Raw genomic sequence first — 10,744 nt, 5'->3', positions numbered from 1 at the left:
AGAGGAAATTAAACCAGAGATTGTCCCACCAGCCTTGTTACTGAGGCGGACTATTTTCCAGGTGGATGTGCTCATTTGCACGAGCAAAATGAAGTAATTCAAAGTAAAAAAAAAAACTGAGAGCTAATATCAGTCCTTCCCCAAGACTGCCACAGTCCAAAAGGAGCTCAGGGACCAGCGATGTCAACCCCTGAGAAGGGGAAGCAGACATCGTTCATTACTCTAGTATGTGCCATTTCAATGCTGCCACAGGAGAATCCATTAACTCATGACCACCGCATGTAGAGAAAATGTATTTATTCATTTTAAATAACTATAAATACAATATTAATAATAAATACATATTAAAAAATAATTATGTTACAAATACACAGATGAGGTCACAGCAGGTGTCTCTATAAATACACATGTATACGTTACTTCTTTTTAATCTTCCAAATGTCGGTAATGTTGTCAGGAGACAGAGTTTGGAACCAGAAGTGCGCTCCAACAACGCTCACAGATGGTCAAAAGCTTGGAAATGTTTTTTTTTGTTTAATTCCTTTGGAATCAGTGCTCATCGCGTTACTCCTTGGCATGGATACAGTAGCGTAGCCTCTGCGCCCTGGTGCCACTGCACTTGTTACACCAATAGAATCTGCACCCACTGAGAAATAAGCGTTTCTCGGATATGAGACAAAAAAAGATCTGGAAATGGGTGCACTATCCCATTTGATCTTTAAAATTCATAGAAAATACAGCAACACCGGTCCCCAGAGTCGTATGTGTGACATACACGTTTGGGAACCTTTCGCACCTCAGGAACTTGACATGTACTTGGTACATACATCAACGCGGTCTTTCTCAAGAGTGTCTCACTGCTATTGGAACTGTCCGTGTCGCCTTCACTTGCTCTGTACTTGGTACATACGGTGATGGTGTCCGAAGGGCAGCCTCTCATTCTTTAAAGAGCTTGAAGTTCTGGATGGCGCTCTGGGAGGTGCTCACTGTTACCGGTTCGTTCGGGTTCCGAGAGGTGCTGATGAACCACCCGGGGCATGAGGCTGACTCGAAAGAACTACTGATGGACGCATCCACCTTGAAGAAAAGGAAGCGCAGGAGATCGCTTTTGATGGCGGTCAAGATCCCACTCACTTCCTGTGGGAAGAAAAAGGGCATCAGGTTAGATGGGCCTGGAGTAGAAAACAGTATCCTCTGATAACCTTAAAACAGTTCTGAGGGGTGCATATATGGGTAATAGGGCCTTTACTGTGTGGAGACCAGACTTTCAGGTGCAGAAGAGCAGGTGGCATGAGAGGTCAGTGCCACAAAAAGAGGGACTTGGGCAAACGCAGATAAAGTATCTACCTGAGAATGCAGTGGGAATGACAGGACACCTGAAGTGTGGGTCTTGCAGTAACGGGGAGGTGGACCCCATATGTGTGGAAGTCAAGGTGAGGTGAGGATCCTGGAGCACCTGCAGAGTAGGCCTCGAGGGAAAGAAGAGGTGGGCCCCTGGCTCGTGGATGTCAAAGTATAGACATTAAAGTGCAGAAGGTGTTGTAGGTCTCTCAAAGTGGTCCACAAGGTTCATAGTAGGCCTAGGTGTGAAATTCCGCTCTGCTCTGAGAATTTTTACAGTGCCGCGTAGAGCATGAAGTTACAAAAAACTGCGGAGCATTGCAAAGTTTTTTCTCATTTGCAAGTTGGTGAGCACGAGTGAAGAAAATATGAATCCAGATCACCTCCTACGAGAACCTTTCTGTGCGTGTTGAGGAAGCTGCTGCTCGAGTAGAATATCTACTCGAGCGGCAGAAAGAAGGAGCGCCCTCTAGCGCTGCGTGTGGGGACAAACACCAGGGGCTAAAAGTCAACACAAACGGTGCGACGTAAGGCACTATGCCGATTTCTGAACTCTGCGTAGCGCCGTGGAGTTTTTTGGTCACTGCACAGAGTTCAGAGGAGGTTGAGTATCTGAAGGTAGCACTGAAGTTGGCTGAAGGGATGGGAGCTAATGAAATCCTGGCAACCACATGTAGAAGAGGAAAGTGCCCACGTCGGAATTCTCGACCTCAGGATGAAGAGAGGAGATACAGGCAGCACAAGTGTGGACGTTAAGGAGATGCATAAAGGTGTAAACCACCAGGTGCAGGTAAGATGCCTGCAAAGTGGAACACCAGCTGCAGAGGGCATTGGCAGGACCTAAAGTGTGGAGGACTTCTTGGTGCAGGGAGAACTGGGATGTGTGTAAGGGTGTTCCTTAAAACAGTGGGGGGGTCATGAGGGCTCCAGAGGATACAGCTTAAGGTGCAGGTAGAAGAGCACAGGATAGGGAAGACAGTCTTTTGTTCTTGCCAAATATGAACAAGTCTCCTACTACACCAATTACAGACCTCCATAGAGCTCACATCTTCTCTGACCTGAACAGATCTTTGTGACAGGTAAAGTTAGAGATGAAGCACTTGAAATTTGGAAATCAGAATGTAGACAGAGGAAGATTAATTCTGAGCCTTGAAGTACAAGGAGGCCTTGGGGGATACAAAGTCAGGAGTCCATGGAAGGGGTGGGGACTTGAAGTAAGGGTAAGTTCATGGCACAACTGTGCAGGAGTATCGCCAGATTCTTGCAGCGCTAACTGCACACAAGCAGGAGTTTTTTTGGAGCACCAGCCCTTCCCCGCTCACCTCCAAACGTAGCTCAGGCGTCGTTCCAACCATCACGCAAGACAGGTAGAGCTGTTTTCCCACGATGCCCAAGGTCACAGGCCGCTTCTTGTCCCCAGGAGATGAAGTGTAAAAAGACATGTTCAGCTTTACTGCAGAGGAGAGGAGAAAGAGGAGAGAGTGTTTAATAGCAAGGCCACTTTGTAAAAATGAACTGGGTGCCAGGTTAATACAGCACCGCCACATATGAACTCCACATGACCCCCATGTAACCAAAGAAGGAAAAAATGCCAGTGATATGCCAGAGTTCACACTGCAAATCATATTGAATATCCTTGAAATCGAATTCATAGCTGTGAAAATAATGCCCTATTACATTCTTTCAACCCACGAGTTATCTCAATAGCAGTTTGAGAAAGGCTCGCACTTCTGGGGGTTAATGCCAGCCCTCGTCCGTGGTTTCATAAATCTTTAAAGACCAGGGGGCATATTACCAAGCAATAGCGATAATTATCGCTATTGCTTGGTTAGAGACAAAAATTTACCGCTGAGCAGCGGCGATTTTTACCGCAAATAAACCTTGGTATTACCAAGGTTTATCGCAAATGCGATAAAAATCGCCGCGAAGCATGAATATCGCTGAAAAGTCCGCGATATTCATGCATTACCGAGCTAATGCTCTTAGCCATGTTATCCACCTCCCATTGGATAACATGGCTAAGAACTGCTCGGGGCAGGTGTTAGCTTTTGGAGATATTCGCGCTTAGCGCGAATATCTCCAAAAGTTGGTAATAGGAGATAGCGATGTTAGCGACAGTTTTCAGTCGCTAACATCTTGGCACGCCCACTTTGCATGTCATTAGTGATAAATATCACTGACATGCAAAGTGGGGCCCAAGATGGTCGCTATCTCCTACTAGCTGTCGCTAGCTGGTGTTAGCGACAGCTAGGTAATAGGGAGATCATTTTATCTCCGCTTTCTTGGCTTTTAAAGCCAAAAAAGCGGAGATAAACCCCCTTGATAATATGCCCCCTGGCTCTTTGCCCTTTAACTTTCTTTAGAGGGTTGATACTTCCATCTCTCTGACAGTGGCACCGATTTAACACCTTGAGGCCTTTGGGCAATTGTCCACGCTTTACAAGTTGGTCATTCATTCATTCAAGCATCAAAGCAGGGCTCCTCACCTTCACGTTCAGCGTTAGCCCCCTGCAGGTGGAGGGCAACAAGCTGGGCCTGGCCAGAGAACTCATTCAGGGCGAGAGACTTGTTGTCAGTGTCAGTAATGCGCTGCACGGTGCTGGAGAAATACCGGTACACTGATTCAGCCATAAAAGTGCGCTCGAAAGTCTGGACGTGAACGTCATCTGAAAAGAGGCGGGAAACAGACATAGTGAGTGCGAGGCCCCTGGAAAAGGAGTGGACCAGCAGCTGAGAAGAATCCTTCTGAGCCCGGTCCTCTTTGGAAATACAGCATTACTGAGCAGACTGAGGTGAAAAGGAGCCCTGCAGCTTCGGAACTGAGCCACTGCCTTGAACCAAAAGTCCCTCTTTCAGCACCTAGGCGAGCCCTCATGTGGCAGGAAAGACCTCCCCCTTCTGAAATTCCTCTTCACATATTCCTTAACCCTCGACAGAAGCCCCCCGAATGGAGATTTTTTGGGGTGGAACTTTACACAGTTCAAATTTTGGAGATCCAATGGTCCTGCATCGAGAAAACAACTGATTGCTAAGTATCTAGTTACTATAGCACCAAAGTAATCAGTTTTGGATGACTGTTTTAGTGTATTATGGAGCACCAATCTGCACATTCTTGGTGACTTGGGGCAATGTGTTGCCATGCCTACATCTACAAAGAAGAGAGATCAAGTGATTTTGGATCCACGTATGAGCACTTGGGGAACCGAGATAATAAAGTATAAACCTCTCACAAAAACATCCCTGAGCTCCTCCCTCGCAACGAGGGGGTTGTAGCCCACATCATGACTAGGCTTCATGCTGCGAGGAGGATTCCCAATGATGAAGCATGCCACCTCTGGTGGGCGAGGGAAACATCATTTAAAGGGACGCCTTTTTCATAGCCAGCCTTAGTCGATTCCCAGTTAACTTTGTATAGACCAGAGGATTTTTGTTTTGTTTTGTTTTACTTAACAGAGTGTGCCCACTTTAAAACAAATCCAGTTCTTGCTTTATTTTGAAAGTAATCACATTAATTTTTAAGGCTAAAGAATACCTGTTGTACTAAATCTAATGAAGTAATCTAATCACAAATTACTCAATCCCAATCTTGACGTAAAATCCATCCTTTACAGGTGATATCTCACCTTCCACCAGGATGCTCCCAAAGATCTCCAGGAGATCGCTGTCTCCGAAGTGACACCCGTCAGCGGCGTTGAACACCCCTCGCCTCATCTTCTCCACCGCCACCACGACCACCACTGCTCTGCGGAAGGCGGAGGGCTCCATCGGGTTGGTCACCTTCACCCTGATGGATGGCCTGCAGCTGGTGCGGTCCCCTGGGCAGGAGCCCCAGCTGGCATCTACCTTGGAGGCCTGTGGGCACGTAGAAGAGTGAGACACTGCTGACTGAGAAACAGGGCAGTGCACAGTTGTGACGTCACTGCAGGGCGCCAGATCGGAAAGCATGCATGAAAATTCGTTAAATTTGCTACACAAAAGTTGTCATTCGTTCACCAATCGTATGTAGGGCACCAGTTTACTCTCCTGTTCCTGAGTCTAAGTGGGCAAAAAGGCCGCTGGTACAGCCTTGTAAAGTCTTAGCAGTCAGGGAGCCTTAGGAGACTGGTAAGAGGGTGTGGATGATACACTGACATGGCCCTTTGGTGTCACAGCGTGTGTGTGACATAGTAACAGAGCCCATGGTACTGAATGGCCCATGACGTCATACAGTGGTGCAAACTTCCGGATAGGAGTACTATAATGGCTTTAGCACAAGCTACTGCTTTACTTCTCTTGACAACAGGGGAAGCCCTATTACTGGGAAACATTCCTGCAGCAACCATTTTGCATCACTAAAAATGACTTATTCGCTAAATGCCCCAGCGAAAAGGAAGGATGCCAGAAAAAAAAATAATAACTGTGCCACACTCAAATATGCCTGATTGGGAATCGCGCCCCCACAATAAGCAAGTCCTCCACGCCTCCAAATAAGGCCAGGAAAGCAACTCTCAAACCAGGAGAGAGTGCACTCTCCTGATCTAGAGTGCACACTCCCGATCTAGTGGACTCAAGGGACTTATGATCATGCATGTTAAAGCCTTCATTCCTCTTCCTTCACCCTCTTGAATACTGACTTTAGGCTGTTTTCCAACCGTTCATGAAATATTTCATGTTTTAACGTGATTGCAGATTTTGAATATGTGATATAATGATGGCTTTCGGCTAGAGGGCATGAATGAATGAATGAATGAACGAAGGGATTCGTAAAGCGCATCAGGTTCTCAGAGGAGTGTTTCAAGGTAATCAGAGTGTTGCGGTGCCAAAAGACAACCCGGTGAGTGGCGAGGGTGATGCATCTAAAATTCAGCACCCTTGCGGTAAATACTGGCACATGCATCAAAAATGGCATTTGCTATTCCTTATTGGCGAAAAATAAGGATTGGCTAATAAGGAATAGCAAAAGGCTATGCATGCAGAAATTGCTTAAAAAAGAGCGATTTCTAAACATTCCTTAATTGCGACTCGCAAATTGCGAGTCGCAATTAAGGAATACCTCCCATTCATTCCTATGGGCCTAAAGGCCCATAGGAATGAATGGGTAGACATTCTCAATTTGTGATTCTCAATTACAGAATCGCAAATTGAGAATGCAATTTCAAGGGTGCCAGGGTGTCAAAAGGACACCCTGTTGCACCCCTGAAATCTGCACATGAGTACATCTTGTACACACACATGCTCCAAGGACATGTGTGTGTGTACATGTGTGTGTGGAAAATGGAAAAGTTTTTGCAAATTACCATGAAGTTCAACTTCATGGTAATTTGCTCCCTCTATTAGCAAAATCACTAGTTTTTTTACTTTAATGCATTGCATTTATAGAATCTCAATTTGTGCGATTCCTTAAATGCAATGGCAATTTAAGTGATCGCAATTTAGAGATTACTTAAATTGCAATGTTTGCATTTGGGATGATGCATGTGGGCCATAGACAGTTTGTAAACCCTACATTAATATTTAAAGTAAGCAATAAGCCCACAACATTTTAAGACTCTGCTGAAACACTTACCATCATGTCACAGATACCGTCTGCTTCATAGAAGTTGTCATACGATTCACTGTAAACATATCAGAACGAGAAATATTAGTACTTTGTGTGATTTAATTTTCTATTATGCATGAATATATGCCTTATAACCCATATCACTAATGGCAATTTTCGCAGCCGTGGAATGATTTACAAACAAGGGCCCTAACAAGATTTGAGCGGGAACCTGGAGGTGATAGATAATGCTCCGTTGAAGGAACTGGACGTGCTACTGGCATCAGACGTCGAGACCCCCAGGCCACAGGCTAGAACTCTGCTGCATGTACATTGACCCAATCACCTATTTTATGGGGTTTGAATAAACACTCTGAGGTATCTTATTGGCATGGAGGGCCTGAGGTCTGCTAGCTACAAACAGATATCTGCAGCTGGTGCTGTATGGCCCCAGGCTGCTTGACATTCTTTCAAGTGCACAGTTGTTCGGTTTAGGAGTTTATTTTCAACAATCAAGTATATCCTCAAAATTTCCTATGCCAAGGCATGTTCCTGCTCTAGTACCTGCCCATGGAAGTTCCAATGATCTGGAACCTCCTTGCTAAAGAGGTCTGTACCGACAGGGGAAGGTGGGCTGGTACATGTGCACTACGGTCAGGCACCAGAAGGTAAGGACACTTTAGTACCTGTAGCTCTCCATCAGCTCTGCGTCCATCTCTGGCACCAGCGACATTTTGGCGGTTCCTGCAGATAAACAACAAAAAAACGTAAAGATATGTTGATCCACTGACCATACAACTGATGTCATCAGAAGTCCTTTTAACATCCATACTCCTCCTCGATAACTTCACAAAGTAAAGGCTTGCACCTGCTGCACTAGATATGGTAAACTGCAGTCCTTCAACAGGTATAGCCCCATAGACATGGTGAAAAGACTGTTGTCCCCGACATGCCTCTCAAAATGGAAGCAGCCTCACTGTATTGCAATGGCCTGCTTTGTCCTGTAGGACAATAACAATATCAATATTTAATAAACAGTCTTCTTGCAGGACTGGTAACTGCTCTAAACTCACAAAGGTTAAATTTAATAATTAGCATTTGAAAATTCAGTTAACTTAAAATTGGCAAGCATTCATTTAATTATTATTATAAAAATGTAATAAGCATGAACAGTTTAAAAGTAATGAAAATAAAAATGATGTCTAACTGTGATGTACCTAATTTTGGAACAATATTAATAAAATTGACAACAAAAATAAATACAACATATGAAGAAAGTACAGCAGAATTGAAAACGCTTGGACTGAAGTGGACTACTTTCAGGCAGATGTATACAAGCAAAACTGAAACAGAACAGCCGCCATAAGGACCAAAAGGACCGGTTTAGGGGGCATCCTGGCGATCAGATCAAAGGGTAGGAATCCCCGCTCACTGGCCAAAAAGGGCACAGGTATTGGGGTTACAAGGCACGCTGTACGCCCTCCCCCTTCATTTCCTCCGTGCCAGGTTATATTGAAAATTTGCAGGCAGGGCTTTAAGTGGGATGAAAAAACTGAGGGGTCTCTCAAAGGGACGTGGCCAATGTAATTAGGGGCGTGGCTTAAAAACACATAAGCTAAAAATCTGTGCTTAGCATAGTGTGCCGCATGACTTGTATTTTGCTGTTTCTGTCATTGCATCCAGACATATGATACAACAAGTAACATCAGACCTACAACAACTCAGGACTATTGGCTTTGTCAATGCTTGTTAGATGCACAAGATAAATAAGCAGTAACTATGGCTTGCATATAATATTGAAAAAGCTTCCGCTTGAAGCCCTGGTGACATCACGACAATGTTGCTGCTCTTGAGTTTCCAAAAGAGAAGGGCAATCCAGACAGAAAGTGACTCTCTTTAAAGGATTTCTCTTCCCCTACAATGCTCAAATGGCATGACGTCATGCAGTAACTTCTCCACTAGTGAGAAGTGAGCATTGTGAGCACGCGCACATCAATGTGCCTGCTGTCACTGCAGTCCGGAAAAAAACAGGGCCCCTGTGCCAGGGCACAAAACAGAGCCTGATAGAGACCCATTTCGAGGCACCCTTTCAAAAACTGCCAGGGCTTAGCACCAGCGAAACCCGGCCCACTTAAAGCACTGTATGGGGGACATCTGCAGAAAAGAAAGGCAGTATCCCAAACAGTACGGTGGGTTGGGCAGCTCAAATTGTGAATAACCCTTGCACAAACCAATGGACATCGATATATAATTAAAAGCCTCCCTGCATGAAGAAGAATATATATTTCCGAGTTTTGTATCAGCATGTTTTCCCTCGTGAAACCGTTTGGTACATAACGGCTCATGTAGATTTTTAAAAAGCAAAACACGAACGTGCTAATTTCACTGGTAAAAACCCATAATATGCGCTATTTATCATACTTTGTACATTCCGAATTCAGGGTCACTTTTTGCAATTTGTAAAAGTGAAGGACTCAAGTAATTTGGCGTCCTAAACATGCTCACTGAACCTCTCTTAAAAAGAGGTACTTTCTGTGGTGCACATTAGGAGCGTGTGAGACCTCAAACATGCAAGGTTCCTCCCTTCAGAACGCTCGAAGCTCATCACCTAAAGAAAACACAAGGGGCCTCATTTATGAGGCTGTGCGTCACTTTTACACCACTGGTGCGTCACTTTTTGTGACGCACCAGTGGCGTAAAAAATGCGCCTTGTTGCGCCATATTTACAAAGTGACGCATTGAGGTCGATGCATCACTTTGTAAACCCCTGCGCCACATTATACCTGTGCCAGGTATAATGTATGCAAGGGGGGCGTATTGACGCAAGGAAGGGTCGTAGAAGTGACACAGTCACTGCGTCACTTTTAGGACGCATCGCTGCTTTCACGCAGCGAAATGTCATTTCTCATCAATGAGGCCCAAGTGGTCTAAGGCGAGCAGTCTAGAAACATTGAGGTCTCAGTAAATCCAGATGTTTGTTACCCCCTCTCTAAATGCAGGGAGCAGAGGTTTGAAAAAGTCGTGCACAATACTTACTGTATGGACTTCTGTTGACTGAGAACCAAGGGCTGGATTCTGCTGGTTCCGAGGGGTGCTTTGCTTTCTCTCACGCGCTCGTCTTTCTGCAGAGGGTCTGTGCGTCCACCTTTTCCTGAGAGAAAGGTGCTTTAGCGTTGGCCTGTCCGGGTCTGCTCTTTCCTGCCTCCTCTGCAGTGAGCCTGCGTGTCTGTGTGCGCCCCTCGCTTGAATCTGAGTCCCGCCACTCACCCTCCTTCTTATATTGTAAACCCAGCCCGCCCTGGGAATTTCCTCCTGCCCGGGGCTGGAGCAGGAAGTGTTTACGCAAGGGAGGCGCTGCCCGGCAATGAACCCGCGTACAACGCCAGATTCAATAACAAAGGAACTGACAAGTACAGAGAGAAGTGAAGCGTGTCGTCTCCGAAAGGGAGAGGCCCTGGGCTGCTCTCAGAAGTGTTTGCACAGTTCATCAAGGAGGCAAACCCATCATCTTTTGCAGGGCACAGAATTAGGTCAAGTGGACGTCGTCTATCCACCCTTTTCACATTGTTGACAACCTCCACTCTGCCAAGATGTTGGGCCCCACTGAAATATGCTGTGCTTTTTCAGGTTGGAATTTTCAGACACTGGGACACGTTCAGCAGGTCCTGTAAATTGTCTGCTTTCCTCCCAGCAGCAATTTGCAGGTGTGGGGGCTTTGTAGTTTTGAATTCCAGCTGGGCCCAAAACAAATGCTGAATTTAAGGGGCCACCAGGACTCTTGTTCCATTATCCTGGCTGGGATATATTTGGAGCATTACATCTAAATGCAAATACAATGGCTTGTTATCACTTCACAGGTACTTAAGAGAGGCATGCTTTTGACAT

General features: G+C 45.5%; 1 protein-coding gene across 1 annotated transcript; it reads right to left on the bottom strand.

Moving 5' to 3' along the window:
* Positions 1-282: 282 nt before the first annotated feature.
* Positions 283-10,110, bottom strand: LOC147679836 (interleukin-1 beta-like). The gene is made up of 7 exons (XM_086943392.1): positions 9,896-10,110; positions 7,546-7,603; positions 6,887-6,935; positions 4,965-5,193; positions 3,828-4,007; positions 2,664-2,794; positions 283-1,137 (listed from the first exon to the last, which is right to left on the bottom strand). Exons 2-7 carry the CDS (start codon positions 7,590-7,592, stop codon positions 937-939), a joined length of 837 nt encoding a protein of 278 aa, XP_086799518.1. The 5' UTR covers positions 7,593-7,603; positions 9,896-10,110; the 3' UTR covers positions 283-936.
* Between the last annotated feature and the right edge of the window lie 634 nt (positions 10,111-10,744).

The sequence above is a fragment of the Lissotriton vulgaris genome, chromosome 11 (assembly GCF_964263255.1).
Source record: "Lissotriton vulgaris chromosome 11, aLisVul1.2, whole genome shotgun sequence".
NCBI lineage: Eukaryota > Metazoa > Chordata > Amphibia > Caudata > Salamandridae > Lissotriton > Lissotriton vulgaris.
The sequence above is the reverse complement of the archived record's forward strand: the minus strand, read 5'-3'. Positions and strand labels throughout refer to the sequence as shown.

Excerpts from the sequence above, each read along its gene's own strand:
- LOC147679836 (XM_086943392.1), bottom strand. The coding sequence starts at position 7,592 with ATGTCGCTGGTGCCAGAGATGGACGCAGAGCTGATGGAGAGCTACAG. Across the intron at positions 2,795-3,827 it reads GGCTAACGCTGAACGTGAAG|TAAAGCTGAACATGTCTTTT; the intron begins GTGAGGAGCCCT and ends TCTCCTCTGCAG. Across the intron at positions 1,138-2,663 it reads CGCCTGAGCTACGTTTGGAG|GAAGTGAGTGGGATCTTGAC; the intron begins GTGAGCGGGGAA and ends TTCTTCCCACAG.